This window comes from Clytia hemisphaerica, unplaced genomic scaffold, assembly GCF_902728285.1.
Source record: "Clytia hemisphaerica strain Z4C2 unplaced genomic scaffold, Clytia hemisphaerica genome assembly, whole genome shotgun sequence".
Taxonomy (NCBI): Eukaryota; Metazoa; Cnidaria; class Hydrozoa; order Leptothecata; family Clytiidae; genus Clytia; species Clytia hemisphaerica.
This window is the reverse complement of record NW_027103392.1, coordinates 307899-335335: the sequence shown is the minus strand read 5'-3', so window position 1 is coordinate 335335 and position 27437 is coordinate 307899. Positions and strand designations below refer to the sequence as shown.

The window sequence follows — 27437 nt, the reverse complement described above, 5'->3', positions numbered from 1 at the left end:
AATTTCCGGGAAACTTGACGTAATGATTACTCCAATAAAAATGGTAGATGAATAGCGTACAGACATGCAGGTACAGAATAATTTTAGCGTGACTACCTTGTCACTTGTGGTTGGGTGTGGTGCGTGCTTGTGTGCTCTGGAAGGGAAAGCGTAATAGACAAACCTCCAGGTTGTTGTCAAACTATTTTCTATTTTTTCCTATCTACACTTCGCTTTCCTTGTTTCTTTAGATTGATTGAGATATATCTTTTGAGTTTGACAGTATGAGTATTGTCAGACGATCTCAAGAACAGAGTCAGGCAGAGAATACACCTTTCCCGTAATTCAAACTTCTTAGAAATGGCCCGGGAAAATGTGTCCTCCACTGTTGTGTATAAAATTGTTTGGGAGGTAAACGAACCCGTTTTTGCCTGCGAGGGGTTAGGGAAAGTGGGTTTTCAGCTTCTAACTTTTGATAGCGATGTTCTTTTGGCAAAAGATTTTCAGGGTGGTATATTATCTATTTTTTTTTTTTTCTAAAATTTGAGGGGATTTTGTTCGACAGAACTTAAGAAAAGCTCAAAAAACTAACTTTCCCTAAGGAAACGCAGGCAAAAGCGGGTTTGTTTACCTCCCCAGAGCAGAGCCCAAACGGTGATGGAGAACACCAAAATATAATGCGCGCGCATTAGTTTTACGAATTACGGGAAAGGTGTATTCTTGATTTCCATAATATGATATGCGTAAGTCATTTTTCTAGTGGAAACACCCGAAAAAATCCGGGATTTGACCCCTATCTTTTACTAAAAAATCTTTCGGGAGCATACGTTGAAAATATGACGTCATCTTGATTTACGCATATCATATCAAGAATAGAATCAACAATAGAACCAATCGAACCAAATCCAGTCATTTTAAAAATTACTCCAGCATATACATTGAATTCACTCAGCGAGTACAAAACCTTTGTGTATAAAATAGACCTTTTTTTAAAGAGGCAACCCTGTTGAATAATTATGTAGTCCAGCATAAAAACAATGATACAGCCATGCATAATTACTGTTTCATGCATATTATAATAATTATGCATGGCTATATCATTGTTTTTTTTGCTGGACTACATAATTATTCAACAGGGTGGCCTCATTAAAAAAAGGTCTATTGTTTGGGAGGTAAACAAGCACGTTTTCGCCTGCGCCAGGGCAAGGCAGTCAGGACCTCTTTGGTCTTTTTTAACATTAGTTTGGATAGAATAAAAACATACCTGATCAACACAACCAAACCTTCTGTCTTGCGTTTACTCTTTCCTTCCCAACAACTTTCGTTTTTGCTTATGTAGGTTTTAAAATCCACAAGTAATGAACCTCTTATAGCTTTATCTGAATAAATCTGGTTGAAAACCTTTTGTCAGGTTTCATTCCGTACGTTTTTTATCCACGTTGTGAACCGGTTTCCCCGATTTCCCGATAATCAAAAATTGGAACTTTCCCGTGGGCGCGATTGGGCGTACCGCCATCGCGAAATATTTTTCGTGAAAATTTACCGTATTCTAACGCTAATATAATCTAGATAGGAAAAAAATATTAAATTTGATATTTTTTTTCTCGTATTTCTAAATTTCAAGATATAAAAAAGAACTATCTACGAATTATTATTATTAACGGGCGTAGAATCGACATTGACATATTTAATGATGTCATAATCAATGCCGTGCATATTTTGTCAGCGCCGTGCATATTTTGTCAACATCCTTTTCATTGGATAAATACCACTAAAATATACAAGATAAGTAAACATAAATTTATCGCCCGCGAGCACGGCTTAGCTAAGTGCACCTCTCTTATTCATTATCTAAGAATTGAAGCGGGCAAAGATTACTGCGCAGCTGATAGGGGACGAAGGTTTTTTTGAAGATATTTTCAGTTATAATCCAAGGTAGAACAAACTAAACATAGAAAGGGAGTATTTTTTAGTGCTCTATACGATGATCGGTATTTTTTTTGAATTCTATGTTTAGATTTTTCTACCCAGCCCCGTTGCTATGTACGCGCGCCCTGTTGCTAAGACCTTTGCTTGAAATCGAAAGCGAAACCAAGATTATTTAGCGCACACTGCCGTTTGCGTAATATCGATAAAGTGCAATGAGGTCCTGACTGCAAGGGGGTGGTTAGGGAAAGTGAGTAGTTTTCGATGTATCTTTTCTTTTATCTTTTAATAGCAATCTTTTTTTTGGCAAAACATTTTCAGGGTGGTATAATATCATGAATAGAAAGAACATACTAAGATTTGAGGGGATTTTAATCGAAAGAAGTTAAGAAAAACTAAAAAAAAAAAATTCCCTAAAAGGAAACGCAGACAAAAACTACCTCTAGAGACCAAACGGTGGAGAGCATCAAAATAATGCGCGTGCATCTGTTTTGCGAATTACGGGAAAAGAATATTTAAAAAGTCTCAAAATAATTTTGTAATGAACAAATTAAAATGACGTCATGCGCTCCATCATGATTTATTCCTAAAAAGAGAACCTGTTGGAGTTAGACAGTGAAAATTTAAACTCAACAGTTGATACAAACAAAAAATCTAGAAATCGGCCAATTAATTTAGATAAACTCACTTCCTGACCTTGTTGGACTTATTAACATATTTAGTGGCTCTACTCATCATAAACAAACATAAGCCTTAAATGACTTGATTTCGGGATAACAACAATTTAACTCGGGTAACTTAATGCATGTCCCAAAAATGCATTAATTTTTCCGCCCCAGTTCCAGTCCCTAAACCATAACAAACTATACATTTTTGAAAGCGTATTTGGATGTAGAATACCGTATTCGGTGTAACTTAAATTCTTTCTCAGCAGAATTTGAGTTTTTTTAAGAAAACGTGATTATGACGTCATTATTTATGATGTCATAATTTTAAAAAGTTGAATATCTCAAGAACTAATACTCAAAACTTTATGAAATTTGGACCAATGATAGAACTTGTCAAGAGGAGGAGAGAATTTTTTTTTAAATTTGAAAATTTACTGATGTCAGCATTTTATCGCAAAAATTAGAATTCTTGCAATTTCTGCTGACGTCATTAATTTTGGGTAATACTTTCAAAACTTTTTGAAACATCTCAATGTACTTCATCACTGGTCCAAATTTCATAAAGTTTTGATTTATATATCTCGAGATATTCAACTTTTTGTATTTATGACGTCATCAATCATGACGTCATAATCAGGTTTTCCTCAGATATCTCTAATTATACTGAGAAAGAATTTAAGTTACACCGAATACGGTATTCTACATCCAAATACGCTTCCAAAAATGTATAGTTTGTTATGGTTTAGGGACTGGAACTGGGGCGGAAAAATTAATGCAATTTTGGGACATGCATTAAGTTACCCGAGAAGGCTCAAAGTGACCAAAATAATGTCATAAAAAAGATTCCTGGTGGCTCTATCTTACAAAAATTGTGTTTTCCCATGTGTGTTTAAAATTTCATTCGACTGTCACAGGCTCTATCAATAATGTGTAAGCTCATAAAGATTACCATTAATGACTCAGTCTCTGTGAGGGTTTTCAAGAAATGGAAATAAAAAAATGATAAAAAATAAAACTTAATATAATATATACTCTAGATTTTCATACAAAATGTCTGGTGGCTATAATTTTGAAGCATTAAATGAAACACCCAAAGAATATGAATGCGGAATTTGCAGCCAATTTCTCAAAGAAGCAGTAGAGCTGGCATGCACTCATGCGTTTTGTGGAGATTGCTTGACTAGATGTGAAAAAGACAAGTATGCTTGTTTTAGCTGTCCCAATATTTTGAAGGGTCTGCACATAGGCAAATGAAGATGGGGTATTCCTTTTTATTTTTAGCAACGTTTACCCTTAAAGAAACATAAGAAAGATATTTGATCCCTATTTGAAAGCTATAATTATGTTTTATACGCAGTAGCCTGTACTGTGCCACCCTGATCGCCCACAGGCGGTTATTGCTTCCAAAAAGATGTGTCTGGCTAGTACAAACTTTTAAAATCATCGAGAAAATGTGCATAGGGCGATCAAAGAAATGTGCATAGGACGGTTTTTTCAAAAACAAAAGATACAGGTACAGTACATTAGACCATTGGCAATACTTTCTCAATATTGGCAAGGCTTTCCTATCAGTGCTTATGTTGTGTTATTGTTATTTTTATTTTAGACCAAAACCAAGCTGTCCAATATGTAGACGAACGTATAACAATACTGAAGTAAGTTTGTTATAATATATGGGTATCTTGGCTATAGTTTGCCCCGGGTAGAGCAGTGTAGAATAATTTTAATAACTGTCTCTTTTATATTTTAACTATGACGAAATGTTTTGCAAACTTTATTTGATATGATATGTTTTTATTCTTTATGAGTAACAGCCAAAAGATTTTATTATTATATTTACAGATTTTATTATTATTCTATTTAGAAACATCCAAATCATACATTAAACAGAATTATAACGACCTCGATGGATGTTAAATGTCCACTGAAAGATGATGGATGTGAGTGGACTGGAAAAATAAGTGACTTTAAGGTATGTACCATTAAAATTGATCAAAGTTCGGAGCGAGAATGCTTTTCAAATCTATTCTTACTCGCGTGAAGTTCAAGGTTATATAAATTACAAGAACGATGAAGGAGGTCCCGGGAGGGGTCCTCAAGGTAAATGACGTGCGGCCCTTATTAAGGGTCCCTTTTCCAAGGTTTCCGAATTGCACTCACTGTAAGGGTCGAAATGAGAAAAAGTGCACTCTAAGGGTTTAAAATTTGGAAAATCTGACCATATTTTGCCTTTTTTTTAAATGGTCGAAAATTTTCAATAAAATGCTTCGTAAGGGTTGAATTATCGCCCAAATTTACTCCAATTTACTCAAATTTTGCTTAATTTTATTTGGACTGTAATTAACCAGATTTCAATGGCCTAATTTTGGGCTGCACGTATGATCGTTTTTGAATCGATCCCCCCCCCCGGAAGAGATCATTTTTTGAAATTTCATATTACAAATATCATTTATTTTTTAGGTTGATTCTTATAATGGTACTGTAGATAAATGTACTCTAACATGGTACTGTAGATCAAAGAGCAAACTGAACTAATACCAAATAATATTTCATTTTTAGCATCATTTATGCCAATACAAGTTTATTAAATGCTCCCTAGAAGGATGTACCGAAATCATACAGAGGAGGCTAGAGGGAAGGCATCAAAAATCGTGCAAGCATCGAATTATTGTTTGTCTCCATTGTAAAGTAAAAATAAAGTATAACGAATACAGCGTAAGTGATATCACATTCTTTAAAAATGTCAAAACATCAAGTACAGGGTGACCCATGAAAAGCTTCGGACAGTCTCAAGGTCGAACAAATACACCCAAATGTTAGCTCAAAAGTCCAAAACTCTCAAATTTATCATTTTTCATGTTTGTAAAAAAGTCAAGTCTAAAAAAGTAAGAATACGTTAAGAATATTTCACCCTCGCAATTTTGGCACTTTCTTTCATCCAAAGTATACTATTCTCAGGGGCTATTCTTATAAAAAAAGCGTGTATCTACTTGGCTAAAGTTGTCCCAAACTTTCCTTTAACTTTCTTTCAGGGGGATTGGTATTCCGATGGGATTTATCTCGGATATGTTTCTCCAAACGGACGAATTTTCGACTAATTTTCCAATGGGTAGGTAATCCCAACGTGTTTGTGATACTGAGATATTTTTTAAAATCTGTTTTTTTCTTTCATAGACCCATTCATTTTTTCTTTGCGACGAAGTTGTTGTAAATTGTCCAAATAGCGGTTGTACAGAACAGTTCAAACGGAAGAATTTAAATGTAATGATTAATTTTTTTTTAACTTCAGGATCAACTTATTATCATTTTGACTGTTTTTTCGTTTCACATATTGAAAAAGTCACAGCAATCGGTATTACAATTGACTTCTGCTAATTCGAACTCAACCAGAGAATCTTATTTTTTCGAATTACAGAGAGATTCAAATTAAAAAAAAGTATTTTGAGAGGGGACTGGGAATTATTTCATAATATTGGATGGATTCGAATACTTTATAAATATCAAATAAGTAATGAGGAAACCCTCAAATTTGAAAGAGCAGTGTGTACTGGGTGAATTGTTTGATCAAAAATAAAAAAAATGACTTAGTCCTGACTGATACCTTCTGCCACAATACCAAATCCACAAAAACTTAAGCTCTAATACCTAACACATCCACTTCTATGGCAATTTGAAGTTTGTCTTGTTTTTAAAACCACGGTACAGATTTGTTACAATTCATCTTACTAGTAGTAACATACCGTGAAAAGCACAATGCTGAAATTGTATATCGACCTGTGCCTACCATTCGAGATTCTTTTCAGCGCGCAATCAACGCAGAGAAAAGTAACCATGGCGGTAATCCAAGAGCAATCTAAGATCTTGGATTTTTAAGTTCAAGTCCCAAGTCCCAATTCAGCGAATCACTACACATCTAAAAAACTCGAACAGTAGAAAGATAGCCGCCAATTGATGATACTACTTTGATTATAGGAAAGAAAGATGAAAAAAGATAACATTGCATTGCAATTTTTAACCACAATTAAGTAAATGGCTTAAAAGAATTATATTTTAGATCTTCTTAGCCATCGTGGCTAGCCATCTTGACTGGAAATTCGAGGGTGACTTTAAAAGACTTTGAAAAGTTCGGAGCAAGAATGATTTTCAAAGCTAGTTTTTACTTGCGCGTAAAGTTTAAGATTGTATGAGAAATCCAAGAAGGATGAAACCTCTAAGGAGATTATTTTGTGAACTTTCATATCACAGAAATATTATTTGATTTTTGTCAGTGGATTTTTTTGTATCCTACAAAGAATGAGTAGATAGTAGTAGTAAACTAATACCAAATAAAATTTTATTTTTAGCATCATTTATGCCAATACAAGTTTATTAAATGCTCCCTAGAAGGATGTACCGAAATCATACAGAGGAGGCTAGAGGGAGAGCATCAAAAAAGGTGCAAGCATCGAATTACTGGTTGTCTCTATTGTAAAGCAAAAATGAAGCAGAAAGAGTACAGCGTAAGTGATATCACATTCTTTAAAAAAATGTCAAAACATCAAGTACATGGTGACCCATGAAAAACTTCGAACAGTCTTGAGGTCGAACAAATACACCCAAATGTTAACTCAAAAGTCCAAAACTCTCAAATTTATCATTTCTCATGTTTGTAAAAAAGTCAAGTCTAAATATAAGAATACGTTAAGAATATTTCACCCTCAATTTTGGAACTTTCTTAAGAATACTTGATCCTCTTCCAAAGTACACTATTCTTATAAAAAAAAGCCTGCATCTACTTGGCCAAAATTGCCCCAAACTTTCCTCTAACTTTCTTTCTGGAGGATTGGGGCTCAGTGTATTCCGATGGGATCTATCTCGGGTATGTTTCTCCCAACGGACGGATTTTCGACTAATTTTCCAATGGGTAGGTAATCCTAAGGTGTTTGTGATACTGAGATGTTTGAAGAAAAATATAGTCTGTTTTTTTTTCATTCATAGGCCCATCTATTAGTTTGCGACGAAGTTGTTGTGAATTGTCCAAATAGCGGTTGTACAGAACAGCTGAAACGGAAGAATGTAAATATAATGATTAATTTTTTAAAAATCGGGATCAACTCATTATATATTATCATTTTGACTGTTTTAATCGTGTCACATATTGAAAAAGTCACAGCAATCGGTATTACAATTGACTTCCGCTAATTCGAACTCAAACGGAGAATCTTATTTTTTCGAATTACAGAGAGATTCAAATTAAAAAAAAGCATTTTAAGAGGGGACTGGGAATTACTTCATAATATTGGAGGGATTCGAATACTTTATAAATATCAAATAAGTAATGAGTAAACTCCCAAATTGAGGGAGAAGTGTCTACTAGTAGTAACATAGTTAGGGAGGGTTATTTTAAAGGTTCAATATACGATAGGGAACTAATTTCCGTCAGAATGGGCTCTTCCAGAAAAAAACCATTTATGGGGGGTGGAGGATATATTGTCCAGGGGTATTGAAAAAACCCTGAAAAACTGCCATGTCCATGGGGTAAATCTGCGATGTCCAGGGGTAAATATTTGTGTCCAGGGGGTCAACTTGATGCTTGTCCAGGGGTAAAACACGTGTCCAGGGGGTGAAAAATCGAAATGTCCAGGGGTAGATCACAGAAAAAATAATATATCCTCCACCCCCCATGAACGAATTTTTTCTGGAAAAGCCCAATTCGTCAAAAAGCAAAATCAAAGAATTTCGACAAAAAGAAGTGTCAATAATACGAAAAATGGACTCTCGCAAATTTTCGTGGATATTGTTAAGTATAATAATTATATATTTTTTAATTTATTTTTTTCAGCTATGCAATCACAAATCATACAGATGCCTTTATAAAAAAGTCGAGTGCTCTTTCAAAAATTTCAATTCTCCTTCTCGGCGTAATCGTTATGGATTTCCTGAATGTCAAGGAAAGGTGAGTTACTTTAAATTCTGAAAAATGTTAAAATACTCAAAAATCTCATTATATTTCTACCTTGATGCCCTTGATTGTAGTTCTAATTTCCCGTTCTTTCGATGATTAACTGGAGAAAATCTAAGAAAAAATTTTAGAAAATTTGAGTCAATAAATGAAAAGTATCTTAAGATTATTCCTGAAATGACTAACATCGCGAATTTAATTTAGTTTCTCAGAAAGGACTTGACCAAACATGACCAAGAGGAGATATATTCGCATTGCGACCAATTGAGGCAGAAATCAGAAGATGACAGTCGGAAAATAGGATCCCTGGAGTTTACAGTGTCACTCCTGGAGAATAACAAGATGGCCATGGAGAGTAAAGCGTCAAGACACGAAACACGAATACAGGAGCTGGAGGGAGAAGTTTGTAATTTGAAGCAGACTCTTGAAGAGATGAAAAGAGAGAAAGCAAGAAGTGCTGAACTATTGTCAAAACAGGAGGGTAGTATTCAACAACTCAAGAGCCAATGGGAAGGAATGAGACGGATTCTTGAAGAGCAACTAGGAGTGACGTCATTAGAACCAAGCAACAAGAAACGAAAAAGAAAACTACCACCTTCAACAGACAACATTCCATGATAGATCCCAAAATACGTATAAAAAATGTCTCCGATTCTTACCCAATATCAAGAACACTCATCTTCGACAATTATACAGAGATTTAAAAACACCGAAGAGAAATCATTTTAAAAGAAAGCTCAAGTGTTTTTCTAGTACATAGGCTTATCGTTTCCTGGCCTGTTGACTGGTTTATCTTTAAACAATACAATATCGAGAAAGACGATTTTACAAACAAAATCGAGAAAGACAATTTTACATCCTTGAAAATGGATTTTTCTTACCTATATTAAGCATGAATTTTTGGCAAAAATGGGTGCATGGTATGTGCGGACGATAAGGGTCGGTTTTTAGTTTTACAAAAAACTTTTACCTTCCAAGGATTACAAAAATCAGAAAATATCAAAGTATTTCGTCTAAGGGTTGGAAAATCACGATTTTTAGGAATTTTCTTTGATTTCGAGAGAAAAAATTGGGGCACTTTTCCACAAAAAATCCTGAAAAATCAAGTCGGTTTTCGGAGGTCCTGTCCGCACATACCCCTCATTCGCCAACTCTAGTACCCTCCCCCTCGAATTATAAAGGCTTGTCCTAACTTTTTTTATTGTAATTATTTTTTATTCCTTTGATAGTATAGTATAGACAGATTATTGTACATAACATCCAATTACACACGCTTTCTTTCAATGAACTTGATAAAGACAACCGTCGAAACGTCAAACAATACACCTGTTTTTTTTTCTGTTCAACTGTTACCGCAGTCGGGGGCGACCCAAAGGCTCCTCTTTTGATAGCTATCTACTTGAACTTTAAGGTATATGAGGGCGCCACTCTTTCTCCCTAGATTGCTGCACTTATCATTGATCATTCTCTTTAACTGCCGAGTATCAAGCAGAGAGGCATCGTGTACCATTTTTTTTATTAAGTACAAAGTCTTAGTGCCAACCTGGGATTGAACCCATGACCTTACGCACCGTTAACCAAGCGCTCTACCTTTGTACTATAGTCGCTGTGTCATGAGAATGAGTAGGAAGAGCAATTGTTAGTAAAATGGGCAGATTGTTCTTCCTTAAAGGAAGAAATTTTGGCGGGAATTTAATTTGGCGGATGGCCGAAAAAGTTTTTTTAGAGGGAATTTAATTTGGCGGATGGCTGGAAAAATTAAATTTGAAGGGAATTTAATTTGGCGGTTCCAGGATATTCTAATCCAAAATCGTTATAATAAAATAAGCAAAAAACCTATTTTAAGGCCTGAAATAGCACCAATTTGGGGAACGCGTTAAGGTGGTCGTTAACACTTCTGAGATAGCATCATTTTTTTTGGGTCGATTTTTCAATTTTTGGTTTAAATTAAAGTTTGAACCTTACTAAACAATATCCCGAAGTTTTATTTGATATGAAGAAGAGGAAAGTGGAAAAATTTAGCTCTTTAGACACCTACCTGAGCAGATCTTGCGGTCCGCCCTAAACGCCCACCCCGCCGCCCGTCACGAACACCGCAATATTTGCTCTTCTGGTCCTTGGAGCGACTCTAAATTTTTACCGTCGCTACTTAGAGCCACAAAGGACATTTCCGGAAAAGTTTACACCGGTACTGTTAATAGTTCCGGATTTATGACAACCAAAACAAACCCGCCATCTTGAATCTTGTCAAATTTCAAGTGTGGTTTTTTGGTAAAGGGAATAACTGTTTCATGGCTTATTTTCTTGTAGTAAGTGATGGTTTAATGCTTCCATTTTATATAAAGAGCTTCTCAAAACTCCAAGGAACATTTTTACTTGATAATCTTTCTAATTTCCTCCCCATTGGGATCAAATTTCAGCGCCACAAATGTGTGACAGGTACGTGAAACGTTTCTTCTGTTTTCTCTCTCTTTTTAAGTTATTTAATTGATAATTTACTTTTAAAAACGTCCATAATATATTCTTGAAACTATCCATACACCTTTAGTTGGGTTTTGATAGTGATATAGTTGATTTTGGTGCATTTCGGGGTTTTCGCAAAAGTGAAAGTGAAAGTGCTCTTTACTAGACTTGAGCGCAGCTTGTATTTCAAGTAACGGGGATGGAAATTTGCTTTTCTACAATAAAATGTGTTACTTTAACCAATGAAAAGGTTAGGGAATACTTTTCAATCACTTTTCACCAACTTTTAGCTTTTTCGCAGGCAAAAGTAAGGTTTACGCAACTTTTTTGCATGTTTGCGGTAAATCTCAGGGTTCCAGTTGAAGCCATGAATTTGCTGACACATGCAAATAAATGGCTTTGCTTTCTTTCTTATATTGAAAATTGGATTAGTGCATCAAGTTCAACTGAAATATGTCAAAAATCCCATATTAAAAGCTTTTTTTTCCTCTTTTTACAGCAAATAATAGTTTTAAGGCCAGTTTACGCAAAACAGCAAAACCGGGGGTTTTTGATCTCTTGGCGGAAATATCTCAGGATTGGATGGTCCGATTGGCATGAAATTTTCAACACAGCTTCCCCTCATGGAAAGGTGTGATCTGAGTGAAACAGTTTTAAAAAAAAATGTTTTGGTGATTTTATAATTATAAAAAACAGTTTTTTGGGTTTTTACCCCCTGATTTTATTTTTTTCAAATTTTTTTTTCACTCAGATCACAGAATGTCACTAGGGTAACATAACTGCCAAATATCAAAAGCTAACTCCTTCTGGTTGCTGAGATTTTTCTGCCAAGAGATTTTCGAATCTATTTTTAGAAGTGACGTCACGACCCCCGTCTTTGATATTTTTAATTATTTTTTCTATTTTTAGAACAACATAATAATGAAGTACCATCAAACAAAGTTTCAACAATATATCATTTATACATTTTGAGATATTTCAATTTGAATATTTTTTGACATTTTCAAAAAGTTTGTTAACGACCACCTTAAATGAAATTAATTTGGCGAGAATTTAATTTGGTGGATGGAGGAAAAAATTAATTTTGGCGGGAACTTAATTTCTTCCTTCCTTGCTTACACTTTATAAACATTATAAATTATGTCGTTTCGTTCTTTATGGATAGGGTTAGGGTTAGGGTTAGGATTTGTCGTTCTTTTTGTCGATTTTTAATAGTTATTTGTCGTTCTTTTTAGATTGTCTGGAAACGTTAGTTGAATGTCTCCGATTCTACATATTCAGTAGAAGTATTATTCATACACATCTACACATATGGTAGATTTACGGATGTTTACATATCTACACATATGGTAGAAACGGTAGAAATAAGTGTGAGATGGGCCTATGGTTAGATCGGTTCATGTCAAAGTCCGTTGTTGCAGCAAAAGTGTAGAAATGGCTCAACTAATCAAGGCAGTTAAAATTTTGGGATCAAAATATAAGTTAGGGAGTTATTGCACCTTCCTAGTTATAAATTGTATTGGTAAGGAAAACGGACCATTTTTCAAATCTGGAAAAATTTCATTGAAAATAGAAAATTTTTTTCATGTCGTTGTTTAACAATATAATTAATTTTCAATTGATTTTATACGTTTCATAATTATATGGTTGATTACATTTAGCTTAGATTTGTAAAGGACGAGCGGGGCGATAAATCCGTAACAGCCCCGCTTTTTTGTAATCGCCCTGATGTAAACAAAAATTTCTATTGGTTGAAAGAAAAGTATCGTACGATATTTTGATTGGTTAACAAAATATCCTACGAAATTTTTAAGCCAATCAAAATAAGAGTGTCAGTCGAATGTTTTTTATAGTTTCGAATGTTTTTATATGTTTCGAAAAGAATAGCGATTGAGTGTTCTTCAATTATTTTTTTGACCATATAATTCTAACGTGGAATAACATGGTATTCTCGGATGATTTTGGATTAATAACCCCTCGTTTCATTGAAAACACTTCAAAATACCAAATCACCCTCTAAACCATGTTATTACTAGTACTAATAATTCTGTTCCCTTTGTTCAAGTCGAAATCAAATGCAGTTTCCATTCAATATTTAAACGCATTGAAACTAAATTTTTCGATATACTCATGAATTCGATAAAATAAAATGCAGTTCAAATAGTTTCACAATTAAAATGCACTTTCCATTCCATGCTGTTTTAATTTTTTTTTGCTGAAATTCATTTTTTTCTAATTTTTTAAAACCAAAAACTTAGTAAAGATTCACCAGAGTAGTGACGAGACTAAATGCAACCTAATATATTTTAAGTAAACTATAGCCTCAGTCTATTCGATATTCAAAATGTTCCCGGTGATAAAAATACCCTGAAATTTCATCCCCATTGAAAAGCTACAAGAGCTCTCATCCCCGCTGGGAAAAAAACACTGAGACTTTAGCCATCCTCACTGGATTTTTGAGGTGTAAACACTAGAATCTAAAATCCCCACTCGTTTACAAACAAGCGGTTTTCCACACCCATTGGCATAGCTCTTTTTATCTTCACTGGCTAAATAACTTTTACAGAGTGACTGATATGGTGGGTTTCACGGGTGCATGTCACTAGTCCGACACTTTCTAGTCCGACAGTAAAATAGTCCGAATCTATAAAATAAATTTAAAATTTGGAAGTCTTTTTTTCCGACGTCACTTTTGTCCGAAAACGAAAGATTTTTGAGTGTCAAATGTTGAATAAGGGTTTTTCACTGAGATAATATTAATAAAAGTTGATTTTGGCGGAATTTTGACATAATTTTAGAAATAAAGGAACAATCAGGGTTGCAAATCACTAAAGAAGAGTCGTAAAAACAGCTAAATCCAATTTCTCTTTTCTTGAAAGCCTAATCCTAACAAGCTTACCAAAATTTAAGAAAAGTCAGGTTTAGGGGCCTAACCTCAAAATCGGAACTTTGGATTTTTAGAAAAAAATGTGCCTACTCTTCCACGATTCATATTACGTTTTTTATATGTTTTTTTTTACTCGTTGTCGGACAAAATTGTTGTCGGAATACTGACACATTCGTCAAACCCAACGTCGGACATTTATACTGTCGGACTAGAAAGTGTCGGACTACTGACGACCTCCCGGTTTCACTGTTGGCGGAGGAGCGGAATCGGCCCTTTTTTCGTCCGGAATGGCGGAATTTGACGAAAATCTGGACAGAATTGCGGAATTTAGGTGCACTGTCGGAGACGGAAAATTAGGCTTTTTTAGTTCGGAAAAACGGAATTTAGCAAATAGAAGGTCGGAATTTCGGCAATGCTTTAAAGTAAATTCAATCATAAGTTTTTTATCGGACAAAAAATGAATATTTGGGGCCTAACAACAAACTGAACAAATACTTTAAATTTTCGAAAAAACTTGGAAAAGCGAGCGTAGCAGCCATTTTGCTGAAACTCTAAGGTCATTTTTTAAAAGCTCTACGCATAAGATAGATAACAGAATATGTTAGCTTATAGTTGCAAGTAACGCATGATTCTGAAGTAGGATGAATTCTTCCGCAAAGTTTGAACAAAAGTTTTTGATGTTATTATTATCATAGTATTTCACAATAATGGCGCAACCTTTTCTCAAATTCTAAGCTTTTGGCAATGGTGTAAATCAAATCATAAGTTTTTTGTCTGACAAAAAAATGAAAATCTAGGGTCTAATTTTCTGTATTACTTGTAAAATCGAGACTAGCAGCCATTTTGCTAAAACTCTAAGGTTTCTTTTAGAAACTTTACGCGTAAAGATATCAGAATATCTAGCTTTAAGGGCTTAAGTGACAAGTATGCATTCTCCTGAAGTAAGATGAAAGGACGAAATATGCAAAAAGGTTTTTGATATTATTATTATCATGTATCATAGTATTTCCATGGATTTGTAAGTTTGTAAGGACAGAAATTTCATCACAAAGAAAATATCGTTTTTGATGTTTGATTTATTCTTCAATGCAGTAGAAACTTAACCAAAATTGTAAAAATTTGTGATAATTTTTTTACGTTCAAAATTCTTAGATACTTTTAAAATACATTTTTTTTTTTTGCGAACAGTTTGGGTGAATTGCTCTGCTCCATTGATAATTGTAGCAAATTAGTCAACTAAATTGTTTTGTGTATTGGCGGTTTAGTTTGATTAAATTACGAGCAATTAGAACACACAAGATTTGAGAAAATTGATGTTTAAATTTTTTATTTTAACAAGCCAAGTTGTCAGTTGTGTCAGTCACATGTCCGTCAGGCCATGAGCTATGTTTAGAAATGATGTTAAGGACGAGTCTCTTCTTTCTTACATTTAACAACTCCAATGTTATTTCCAAAATTTATCTATTAATATTTATTTTCTTTCTAACTTTCAGGTAAAACCATAATATACGGACGGAATACTGACACATAATTGAAGGATGATTAAAATCACGATACCAAACAAAAGACGAAGACGCCATCTTAATTTTCAATGTTTTAATTTTTAATCTTTTATTAGAATTTTCGTTGTAAATTTTAACTTTAACTTCTGTTTATTCTACTAAATAAAAAATTCCATTTACAACTCAAACGATTAGACTTGTATCCTGTATCTCAAAACGCAGTTAATATGAGTGAATATTAGCCAATAACCCATCGAATACAGCTCAATAATGTATACCCCTTACAAGCATCGATAAACTTCGGAAAATAATCAGAAAATGCCCCGATAAAATCCTTATAAGAACCCGAATACTGGTAGTGGTATTCTTACAAAGAAAAGAAAAATAATGCATAACAAATTCTCAATTCTTATGAAAAATCTTTCCTATAAGAAATATTTCGGATATTGAAAAGGCATTTTAAACTCAAATTTCAATGACAAATTCGATCCATTTAAAACGCGTGGAAGTTCCGTAAGTGATTTCCTCCTGACAATAGCGAAAAGTTTTTCATTTTTAATTTTCTCGCAGCCTTTTGTATACTTTTTTTTGAAACACCTGCTATTAAATTTCGCGAACGGCCTGCCTGTGCGCCAAATTTAAACCCGCGAAAATTTGTCCCATTAAAGTAAGAATCTAATATTTTATTATTATATTTAGAAACATCCAAAACATACATTGAACAGAATTATAACGACCTCAATGGATGTTAAATGTCCACTGAAAGATGATGGATGTAAGTGGACTGGAAAAATAAATGACTTTAAGGTATATTAAAATTGACCAAAGTTCGGAGCAAGATTGATTTTCAAAGCTAGTTTTTACTCGCGTAAAGTTCAAGATTATATGAGAAATCCAAGAGGGATGAAACCTAAGGAGATTATTTTGTGAATTTTCATATCACAGAAATATTATTGATTTTTTTGTATCCTACAAAGAATGAGCAGATAGTAGTAAACTAATACCAAATAAAATTTTATTTTTAGCATCATTTATGCCAATACAAGTTTATTAAATGCTCCCTAGAAGGATGTACCGAAACCATACAGAGGAGGCTAGAGGGACAGCATCAAAAAAGGTGCAAGCATCGAATTATTGTTTGTCCACATTGTAAAGTAAAAATAAAGTATAACGAATACAGCGTAAGTGATATCAAATTCTTTAAAAATATCAAAACATCAAGTACAGGGTGACCCATGAAAAGTTTCGAACAGTCTTGTGGTTGGAAAAATACAGTACACGTTTTTTTATTATAAGGAACCTTAACTTTGCTCTGAGCTTGGAGTTCCTTATTTTTACAGAGAATTTAAGTCTCAAAGTTCCTTATCGAGTTCCTTACTACATAGGAAATTTTGAACTTTTTGCCCCTTGAAAGATCAAAATTCGGTCAAATTAATCCCAATAAGGTACATTATTTTCAAATCCACTTATTCTCAGCCTGAGCAATTCCTTAACAATTCTTTATTTTTTGAATCATTTTCAGCCTCGAGTTCCTTATAAACGTGTTCCTTATAAAAAAAACGTGTATGCGTGCATCTACTTGGCCAAAGTTGCCCCAAACTTTCTTTTAACTTTCTTTCAGGGGGATTGGTTTTCTGATGGGATTTATCTCGGGTATGTTTCTCCCAACGGACGAATTTTCGACAAATTTTCCAATGTGTAGGTAATCCTAATGTGTTTGTGATACTGAGATGTTTGAAAATCTGTGTTTTTTTTTTCCTTTCATAGGCCCATCTATTAGTTTGCGACGAAGTTGTTGTGAATTGTCCAAACAGCGGTTGTACAGAACAGCAGAAACGGAAGAATGTAAATATAATGATTAATTTAATGTTCGTTCGTTCGTTCGTTCGTTCGTTCGTTCGTTCGTTCGTTCGTTCGTTCGTTCGTTCGTTCGTTCGTTCGTTCGTTCGTTCGTTCGTTCGTTCGTTCGTTCGTTCGTTCGTTCGTTCGTTCGTTCGTTCGTTCGTTCGTTCGTTCGTTCGTTCGTTCGTTCGTTCGTTCGTTCGTTCGTTCGTTCGTTCGTTCGTTCGTTCGTTCGTTCGTTCGTTTCGTTCGTTCGTTCGTTCGTTCGTTCGTTCGTTCGTTCGTTCGTTCGTTCGTTCGTTCGTTCGTTCGTTCGTTCGTTCGTTCGTTCGTTCGTTCGTTCGTTCGTTCGTTCGTTCGTTCGTTCGTTCGTTCGTTCGTTCGTTCGTTCGTTCGTTCGTTCGTTCGTTCGTTCGTTCGTTCGTTCGTTCGTTCGTTCGTTCGTTCGTTCGTTCGTTCGTTCGTTCGTTCGTTCGTTCGTTCGTTCGTTCGTTCGTTCGTTCGTTCGTTCGTTCGTTCGTTCGTTCGTTCGTTCGTTCGTTCGTTCGTTCGTTCGTTCGTTCGTTCGTTCGTTCGTTCGTTCGTTCGTTCGTTCGTTCGTTCGTTCGTTCGTTCGTTCGTTCGTTCGTTCGTTCGTTCGTTCGTTCGTTCGTTCGTTCGTTCGTTCGTTCGTTCGTTCGTTCGTTCGTTCGTTCGTTCGTTCGTTCGTTCGTTCGTTCGTTCGTTCGTTCGTTCGTTCGTTCGTTCGTTCGTTCGTTCGTTCGTTCGTTCGTTCGTTCGTTCGTTCGTTCGTTCGTTCGTTCGTTCGTTCGTTCGTTCGTTCGTTCGTTCGTCTGTTACCAGCTTTTCTCGGGATATGGCTCATTACTTTTTTCTTTTTTTTGCCACAATGATGCAAAATGATGATTATCCTAAAAAGTGACGGAGCCTGATTTTTGAATAAAAAAAATTTTACAGCCGAAAATGCGGGAAATATGCCGGAAAAACTAGTTTTTTGGCATTTTCTCGAGATTATATCATTAGTTTTTTCTTATTTTTCTCTCAAAGATGCGTATTAACAATGCCCAAAACATGAACGATATTTGAGAAAAATTCTTTTCCAGCCGAAAATGCCGGAAATATGCCGGAAATCGCCGTTTTTCTAGACTTTTTCCTTATAATTGGTTGTTTTTTCATTCAAAAACATTATTAATAGCAATGCCCACCATAAAGCATGTTTCAATATTCAATAAAATGGATTTTTGAAGCCGGAACTATTTAAAAATCGCCGGAATAACCTTTTTTCGCCGGAAAGACAGTATTTCTTGAATTTCTCGAGCTGTACTTTATATTTTTTTATGAAATTTTGCACACTGATGCAAAATGACAATATATACGATAGGGAACTAATTTTCGTCAAAATTCGTCAAAAACCCCTAAGGAAAATCAAAGAATTTCGACAAATAAGTTGGTGTCACTATAATAAGAAAAAAGGACTCTCGCAAATCTTCATGGATATTGTTAAGTATAAATGATTAATTATTTTTTAATTTATTTCTTTTCAGCTTGACAGACACAAATTATTCAGCTGCCTTTATGAAAAAGTCGAATGCCCTTTCAAATATGTCAATCCCCTCTCTTGGCGTAATGATTATGAATGTCAAGGAAAGGTGAGTTACTTCACTCCGCCTGGCTATAATTCATGGTTAAAATATTTGATAAGAAAGACCAGTTCCCTGCAAAATTAAAAAACAAACCCACAAATTATTATCTTATTTCTAGAATATAGAATTTTAACACTGAGTTTTTCGATTAACGATTTAGATGCTTCTCCAAAAGCTGAAAGATGTTCCAATAAGGCTTGGAATATAGCCTGGAAGCCACTAAACCCCTTCAATAACGAAATATTTAAAATATAGGGAACATTCTAAAATCGTGACTTTAAATTCTGAACAACGTTAACATACCTCAATAATCTCATTATAAATTTACCTTAATTGTACACGTTTTTTTTTTATAAGAACAAACTATATAAGAACATAAGGCTTCGAGGCCCAAAAATTTAAGAACATTCTAAGAACATATTAAGGCTTTGGAGACTTAAAAACATGCAATTTCTTAAGAAATTACATCAAAATGCTAAAAAAATGCTGAAAATAAGAACATTTTTTTAAGAACATTTTTAGGCTTCAAATCCAAAAAACTAAGAACATCCAAAGGCTTCGAAAATTTTTGACGTTCTTATAAAAAAAAACGTGTAGTTCTAATTTGCCGTTCTTTCGATGATTAACTGGAGAAAATAATTATCTTAAAATTTTTAGAAAATTTGAGTCAATAAATGAAAAGTATCTTAAATTTATTCCTGAAATGGCTAACATTATGAATTTAATTTAGTTTCTCAGAAAGGACTTGACCAAACATGACCAAGAGAAGATCTATTTGCACTGCGACCAATTGAGAAGGAAATCAGAGGCTGACAGTCGGAAAATAAGGATACTGGAGAGTAACAAGATGGTCATGGAGCTTCAAGCGTCAAGCCACGAAAGACAAATACAGGAGCTGGAGGGAGAGGTTTGTAATTTGAAGCAGACTCTTGAAGAGATGAAAAGAGAGAAAGCAAGAAGTACTGAACTATTGTCAAAACAGGAGGGTAATATTCAACAACTCAAGAGCCAATGGGAAGGAATGAAACGGATTCTTGAAGAGCAACTAGGAGTGACGTCATTAGATTCAAGCAACAAGAAACGAAAAAGAAAACTGCCACCTTCAACAGACAACATTCCATAATAGATCCCAAAATACGTATAAAAAATGTCTCCGATCCTTACCCTTATGTGCGGCGATAAGGGTCGGTTTTTCCACCTTCCAAAGTCTCTCTATGGGTTACAAAAATCAGAAAATTTCAAATAGTCCCTCCAAATGTTGGAAAATCACGATTTTTAGGATTTTTTTTTATTTCGAGAGAAAAAAATGTAAAAAGTCTCTCTAAGGATCAGTATTCGGAGGTCTTGTCCGCAAATACCCTTCATTCTCATTCGTACCCTCCCCCCTCAGATTAAAAAGGCGTGTCCTAAATTTTTTTATTGTAATAATTTTTTACTCCTTTTATAGCTTAGCCAGATTATTGTACATACGTTTTCTTTCATTAAACTTGATAAAAACAACCGTCGAAGTCGAACAATACACTTGTTTATTTTTTCTGTTCAACTGTTACCACAGTCGGAGGCGACCCAAAGGCTCCTTCCTCTTTTGATAGCTATCTACTTGAAGGTATAAGAGAGTGCCTCTGTTTCTCCCTAGATTGCTCCACTTCTCCACTAGTTCTCCTTTTCGAAATGAAACAAACAATACAAGACGATAGTAGTTTCTACTTTTTGTTTGGTATTTGCTTGCATTAACACTCGTTGTAAAAAAAAAATGTTTAACAAAATCATATTGCGTTGGATAAGCTCAAATAAAATACAACTGAATTTTTGTGACGAAGCGTGTAGCGTAAAACCCCCAGTGGCTGTTTATTCTGGAGGAAACATTATCTCCGAACCAATGGCATCCGTCACCCCGACCTTCGGAGGTTAAAAGTCTCCCCCCCCCTTTATGTACAATTTTTTTACTAACGAAATTATTTCATCTGCAAGTCTTTAACCGTCAAATGTAAGAGATCATAAATTTAAATTATAATTATTATAATGGATTTTTACGAGGTATGAGCTTCATAGCTTCAAAATGTTATCAATCTATTTGTAATTTTCGTTTAAGGAATACCAAATTCATCAACTTGATAAAACACATCCACGATTCCATGTTTGATAAGTTGTCGGTGGTGAATGTTGATAAGATCGTCAATCTCCAATGACCGGCGTTTGTTTTGGTAATCGATCGTCTTTTAGGATATTCTGTTGTATTCCTTGGTGGTTGATCGTCTGAGCCATTGATTGATCATCTGTTTGAAGTCCAGGAAGAAGCGCTCGTCCGATTGTTACAATGTCATAAAAGTAAAGAAAGTTTGACTGGAGTATACAGGGGCTTATGATTAAATATAGTACGAGAAAATCTGGAAATTTCGGAGAAGTTTGCTAAAGTATGTTAAAATCATTTTGAGTGAATGCAATAGCGAGGATGATTTAGGTCGTGTTCAGACCAAGGTTTAAAGCAATTAGGTCTACATGTTTCTTTTATATTCCTTTTGTATCTAACGGCACGCTCCTCATTAGTTAAACCAAAGTTTAAAAATGAATCACCCTCTGGTTTAAAAAAAAGTTTTTACGATTTCGTTACAGTTTTTTGAATAGACGAAATCAGAATTCGCAAGTGAAAAGCATGCTCCTTTTGTAAATGAAGAAAAAAGAACGTCAAATTTATGACTCAGAGACGCTCGGAGCATCTCTAGCAGTAATGGCTTCAACGAACGCGAATTAGTGTTTTGCAGAGGGATTCCCTGAAATCTTTTTTGTTTCAAAGTATCTCAAGAGAGAAGATGACATGATTTCAAGTTAGGAAAGGGGATTCCTTGAGATCGCCAATCGATGATGACGAAAGAAAAGTGATTATAATTGAATTCCCATATCAACAAAGTACTACTTAAACCTTAAACTAAAACTTTCAGGTCTGAACACGGCCTTAGAATTTAGAATTGTATTTAAAGACATACGAATCATAATTATCACTTAACGATGCGCATACATAATTAATTTTCCGTGCGAAATTGTTGAGCAGGTGCTTTTCCAGCTTTTTTCAATCGCTAGAAACATCGTTTATCATTGATCATTCTCTTTAATTGCTGAGCATTAAGCAAAGAGGCATCGTGTACCATTTTTTTTATTAAGTACAAAGTCTTAGTGCCTCTAGCTGGGATTGAACCCATGACCTTACGCACCGTAGCCAAGCACTCTACCTTTGTACTATAGTCGCTGTCACGAGCATGAGTAGTATTTTGTTAGTAAAATGGTTTAAAGGAAGAAATTTTGGTGAGAATATAATTTGGCGGATGATCGAAAAAGTTTTTTTAGAGGGAATTTAATTTGGCCGATGGCTGGAAAATTTAAATTTGAAGGGAATTTAATTTGGCGGTTCCAGGATATTTTTAGCCAAAATCGTTATAATAAAATAAGCAAAAAAACCTGTTTTAAGGCCTGAAATAGCACCAATCAGGGGAAAGCGTTAAATAAAATTAATTTGGCGAGAATTTAATTTGGTGGATGGAGGAAAAATAAATTTTGGCGGGAACTTAATTTCTTCCTTTAAGCACTTTAAGGTACAACAAAACATTATAAATTATATCTTTTCGTTCTTTGATAATTATGGTTAGGGTTAGGGTTAGGGTTAGGATTTGTTGTTCTTTTTGTCGATTTTTAATAGTTATTTGTCGTTCTTTTTAGATTGTCTGGAACGTTAGTTGAATGTCTCCGATTCTACATATTCAATAGAAGTATTATTCATACACATATAAGTACACATATGGTAGATTTACGGATGTTTACATATCTACACATATGGTAGAAATAAGTGCGAGATGGGCCTATGGTTAAATCGGTTCATGTCAAAGTCCGTTGTTGCAGCCAAAGTGTAAAAATGGCTCAACGTAGACAAGGCAGTCAAAATCTTAGGATCAAAATATTCCTTAGTTAGGGAGTTAATGCACCTTCCTAGTTATACACGTTTTTTATTTACAAGAACATCCGAAGTTTTGAAGCCTTCGGATGTTCTTAACTTTTTGAGTTTTAAGCCTAAAAATGCCTTAAAACATGTTCTTATTTTCGCCATTATTTGAGTGTTTTAGTCCATTTTCCTAAGAAATTGGGTGCATTTGAGTCCTTAAAGCCTTACAATGTTCTTTTAACTTGTTCTTAACATTTGGTAATCGAAGCCTTATGTTCTCATATAGTTTTCTCTTATAAAAAACGTGTAGATTCCATTAGTAAGGGAAATGAACCATTTTTCAAATCTGGAAAAATTTCATCAGAAATAGATAATTTTGTTTCGTTAACGATATGATTAATTCTCAATTGATTTGATCTTTTGAGTAAAATATTTATAAAATGAAACTATACATTGTTATAAGGTTATATAATATAAGGGATATAATAATATTGAATAATTATATACAATACTGATGTAATACGATAATATAAAAAATGAATAATTCAACCCCTCAAATATGTACAGTACAGATATTAGGTTAATGCAATGGTATATGAGTTCCACTTGAAAATATATTTCCAAAAATATCTAAAGTTACTGGGTTAAATAAAGAAGGTTTCTATTTTTGCAAATTTCTATCAGTAAAGACTTTCAGAAATATATATTATATCAATCGAATAATCTCAAAATGCTTCTTTGAATGTAGAGAGATTTGTAGCAAAAACGTGGAGAAATAAAGTAGTTTTTACAATGAAAGGTTAGAAGCTTGGATATTGAGGGCCTTATTGAAATAATAAACATTCAAGTTTCTCTTCGATATTTGTGTTAGTAGTTTATATGGTTTGTCCCCAGCAGGCACACAACGTTGTTTTAACGTTCAAATAACGTTATTTGTACGTTATGAATGTCAAATGGACGTTGTTTTGACGCCGTGTGATGGCTGGGTCGGTTAAACACAATATTGTGGAATGGGCGTATGGGCGTATGGGGGGAGGTAGCTAACACTGAAATACCGACGATTTTTCTTGAATCGACTCTTGAATCATATTTAACACCTAAAGAAAAATTCGCAAGAAAGAATGCTTATTTTGTCACTGCGTGAGACTTTAAAAACCAAATTCGTTCTTTCGTTAGAAACCGACACACCGACAGAAAAGGGGATAAACCCATCACACCGTCAAACCCGTACACCCCTTCTGAACAGTAACTTTTGGTAGGTTATACTTTATACTTTGGTCTTTGTTGAAATTGAATGTAGATTGTTTGTATAAATGGCAATGTTGTACCCAGTGCTACTGCACCACTTTACTGATTTCACTTATGACAATAACAAGGAGCACTATCATAATCATAAATGAGTTTGGGTAAATGTTTTCATTTTTGTGTGCTCTTGTTTCATTTGGTAATGGCTTATGTAGAGGAGTTTACTCATGAATATATCTCTTCGATCCTTTTCTGATAGTTTTATGATTACTTGCCGAACCTCTTTGCTTATGTCTTTGCTCATCTTGAATAACCTTTTCCATTCAAATTTGTCCAACCTTCGTCCGTTGTTTTTTTCGATTACTGATCAAATTCACAGATTATTTTCAACGACCAATCTATTTCGAGCATAGCCAATCAACGAACTCGATCAGCTTACCTAAGCGACAGCTCTCTGCGCGCATTTCACACCAAGAGGAATATGTTTTACCGTCACTACCACACATTGAGACTTTATAATTTGTGTCTTTCTTATTTAAACAACATTCAATACAACGAGGGGTACCATCTTTAGCTGTGACGCAAGATTCTCCTTTCCTACATACTGTATCTGCGCATGTCTTCTTTTCTATAAAGAGATTAGAGAATCTTGGTGAATTTTAAAAGTGAACAGAATTAACTAACCTAGTAGGCAGGAAAGAAATACGGGTTTTTATCAAATAAAGTAGTCCAGACCATAGATTTGTAAAGCCCGAAGGGCTAAAAAGTGTGCCGTAGTTAGGTAAGAAATCCTACCTAAGTCACGTGACATTACAATAGAATTTCAGCGCTTGACCAATAAGAAGCTTTTGCGGGTTTTCGAAAACAATAGCAACAATATTTTTTTCCGATATTCACTTTTGCCTGTGATGGCTTAAAGCCCGACATCTAGCCCTTCGGGCTTTACAAATCTATGGTTCAGACTAGCAAGCACCTTTCCTGAGACACGGTAAAACGGGAATATTACTTAGGTTCTTATATGAATATTAATTACCGGAAGAGAGAGGTTTGGAAAGCCGTTTATTTAGTAAAAATCCCTATCTTAGATCTAGTCGTTGTATTCAATGTACGTAGTGAGTAGTCTAATGAAAGGGTAAGCTGCAACAACCCAGCTGGCACACAACGTTGTTTTAACGTTCAAATAACGTTATTTGGACGTTATGAATCTCAAATGGACGTTGTTTTGACGTAGTGTGCCGGCTGGGAAAATACAACAACGAGGTTTACTAGTCTAGCCACAAAATTTAAGTGGGTGATATTTGAAAAAAGAGCTAGCACAATGACTTGAAGAAGTAAAATATTTTATCCTGTACCTTCGCAAGAACCATCGTATCTTTTCAAAAGCACTTGGTGTGTGTTACAGGCTTCTTTTTCTAAGTGGCATTCCGATTCATAAGTGATATTGTTCAAACCGCAAACTTTCTTGCCTTCTACTGGACATTTCTTGGTCAATGCTTGTTCGCAGTTGGTTTCGATGCAGTATGAGAAACCATCTTGATCATAAATACAAGATTGACCTGTTGGGCATTTAACATCTTTACAACGCCATTTTTCTATAATAATTAGAGTGAAAATTTATTACCGTATTACTTTGAATAAACACCCCCTTCTTTTAAACGCCCCTTCGAACCCCTCCTCCTTCTTTGATAGCACATCTTTAAAACCTTTAGATTTGTGAAATCCTGTTTTTAATATCGATCTAATTTCAAAATGGGCGTTAAAAATAGGCTGTGTGAACTTGCATGGACGTTTTGAGAACGTTATGATAAATTTATGTGGACGTTATGTTAACGTAATGAGAACATTATTTGAATGAGCGTTATAGACATAATTGAAGCGCCAAAAAAGTACAGTATTTATTAGCCGATCAAAGATCTACAAAGCAAAAGGTGAAAATCTTCGATTTAGAAATTTGCCTGAATGATGTACATGAAAATATAGCTGTTTCTAAATCAAAAATTTTCATCTTTTGCTTTGAATATGTTGGCTTGATGAATTTTCTCGGACTTCCTTTTATTCTTTACTGGTCCAAATTATTAGTTGGTTATGGATGAAATATCTCACCTTTGCATTTTCCTTCCTGAACAAAAGTGATTTCAGGAATTTTGCATTTGGCTAGCTCCAGTTCACATCTGTTTTCAAAAGTCAACATTGACCCATTTTTCTCACCACAGACATGTTTTATGGGAACATTGATGCATTTTGGGTTACTGCAGTCTACTATTGATGTTGGTTTGCCTAATGATAAGAAAGAAAATATCTGTAAATAATGTTTTTAAATGTTTTTTTTATAAGAAGAAACTGTATAAAAACAAGGCTACGATGGCTAAAATTTTAAGAACATGTTTAGAACATTTTAAGGCTTTGTAAAGCTTTAAAACACCCAATTGCTTAGGACAATGGACCAAAATACGCACAAAATAGTGAAATTACGTGAAATTAAGAACATGTTAAGAACATTTTTAGGCTTAAAACTCAAAAAGTTAAGAACATCCCTTATAAAAGTAGGACCAAAATGCCGTGCAATATGCAATGTTAAATGCTCGCTCGAATTTGTGTTTTTAAGTTGAGTATCCCTTCCCCTCCCTGGATAAACTCAGTTAGAACTTCCATGTTGATTACAAATACGTCTTACCTTCGATAATCAATTCTTTCATGAAAATGTTAAAGATTGCTACGAATAAAATTGCGTTGGTTTCTCTCGCCATCGTTTTCTATTCTTATATGATTTGTCTTCCGTTATTTTGCTGTATACTTCTTGGACTTTCTATTTTAATATTTTTCTGTAACAAAGATTTAAAAATGATCTTTTCAAAACTACAATATCATATAGCGTTTATCAGGCCCGGCGGAAGTGGGGAGACTGGGGAGACTTCACCCTCCCCACTTTTGAGCAAATGAGATTTTTTGTCTCAAATTCCTAGCGAATATCATTTCATTTTGAGCCTTCAGCCTCCCCACTTTACAGTTATTTCGCCGTGCCTGTTTATATGAAAAGTTTGTATTCGCCACTCTCTTAAATTCGACACGTTCACTTTAGGAAAACCCACTTTTATCATCACCGACTAAAACCATTAAGCAAATCACTGATACATAGAACGGGGGTTGCTTTTCAGAGGTCTGTTCCGCACATACCTTATTGGCCAAAACTTAGTCGGCCCTAAGTGACTAAATTTAGGCCGACTAAAATATGGGCCGACTAAAAATTTGAGCCAAATTAAAAGTTTATAATTATAAGCTTTCCCAATTTTCCAGTATTTTAAGCTTTCTCCTATTTTTCATCTGCTTGTAAATTTAGAAATGGCCTAAATTCTTAGTCGGTCTTCATTTTTAGTCGGCCCTTAGTGACTAAATTTTGATGAGGTGACTAA

The 27437-nt window shown here is 34.6% G+C and overlaps 2 protein-coding genes across 6 annotated transcripts; one reads left to right on the top strand and one right to left on the bottom strand.

Moving 5' to 3' along the window:
• The first annotated feature begins 3445 nt into the window (after nucleotides 1–3445).
• LOC136824861 (TNF receptor-associated factor 6-B-like) lies at nucleotides 3446–20362 on the top strand. 5 transcript variants are annotated; one of them, XM_067080838.1, is made up of 9 exons: nucleotides 3446–3772; nucleotides 4180–4228; nucleotides 4438–4545; nucleotides 5133–5288; nucleotides 5748–5834; nucleotides 6917–7072; nucleotides 7551–7628; nucleotides 8395–8508; nucleotides 8719–9249. In XM_067080838.1, exons 1-9 carry the CDS (start codon nucleotides 3624–3626, stop codon nucleotides 9130–9132), a joined length of 1311 nt encoding a protein of 436 aa, XP_066936939.1. In that variant the 5' UTR covers nucleotides 3446–3623; the 3' UTR covers nucleotides 9133–9249. The 5 variants fall into 5 exon arrangements, with proteins under 5 accessions (XP_066936939.1, XP_066936942.1, XP_066936941.1 ...); XM_067080839.1 differs by lacking the exons at nucleotides 8395–8508; nucleotides 8719–9249 and adding exons at nucleotides 18753–18857; nucleotides 19582–20362 and having other exon boundaries at nucleotides 3557–3772; XM_067080841.1 differs by lacking the exons at nucleotides 5133–5288; nucleotides 5748–5834 and having other exon boundaries at nucleotides 3462–3772.
• A 2816-nt stretch (nucleotides 20363–23178) lies between these two features.
• On the bottom strand, nucleotides 23179–26851 carry LOC136824859 (follistatin-like). The gene is made up of 4 exons (XM_067080837.1): nucleotides 26702–26851; nucleotides 26131–26304; nucleotides 25380–25619; nucleotides 23179–24655 (listed from the first exon to the last, which is right to left on the bottom strand). Exons 1-4 carry the CDS (start codon nucleotides 26772–26774, stop codon nucleotides 24426–24428), a joined length of 717 nt encoding a protein of 238 aa, XP_066936938.1. The 5' UTR covers nucleotides 26775–26851; the 3' UTR covers nucleotides 23179–24425.
• Between the last annotated feature and the right edge of the window lie 586 nt (nucleotides 26852–27437).

Coding starts and splice junctions, on each gene's coding strand:
- LOC136824859 (XM_067080837.1), bottom strand. CDS start 26,774: ATGGCGAGAGAAACCAACGCAATTTTATTCGTAGCAATCTTTAACATT. Junction 26,305..26,701: donor GAAAGAATTGATTATCGAAG/GTAAGACGTATT, acceptor TCTTATCATTAG/GCAAACCAACATCAATAGTA. Junction 25,620..26,130: donor TCAGGAAGGAAAATGCAAAG/GTGAGATATTTC, acceptor TAATTATTATAG/AAAAATGGCGTTGTAAAGAT.
- LOC136824861 (XM_067080838.1), top strand. CDS start 3,624: ATGTCTGGTGGCTATAATTTTGAAGCATTAAATGAAACACCCAAAGAA. Junction 4,229..4,437: donor GAACGTATAACAATACTGAA/GTAAGTTTGTTA, acceptor TATTCTATTTAG/AAACATCCAAATCATACATT. Junction 5,835..6,916: donor TCAAACGGAAGAATTTAAAT/GTAATGATTAAT, acceptor TTTTATTTTTAG/CATCATTTATGCCAATACAA.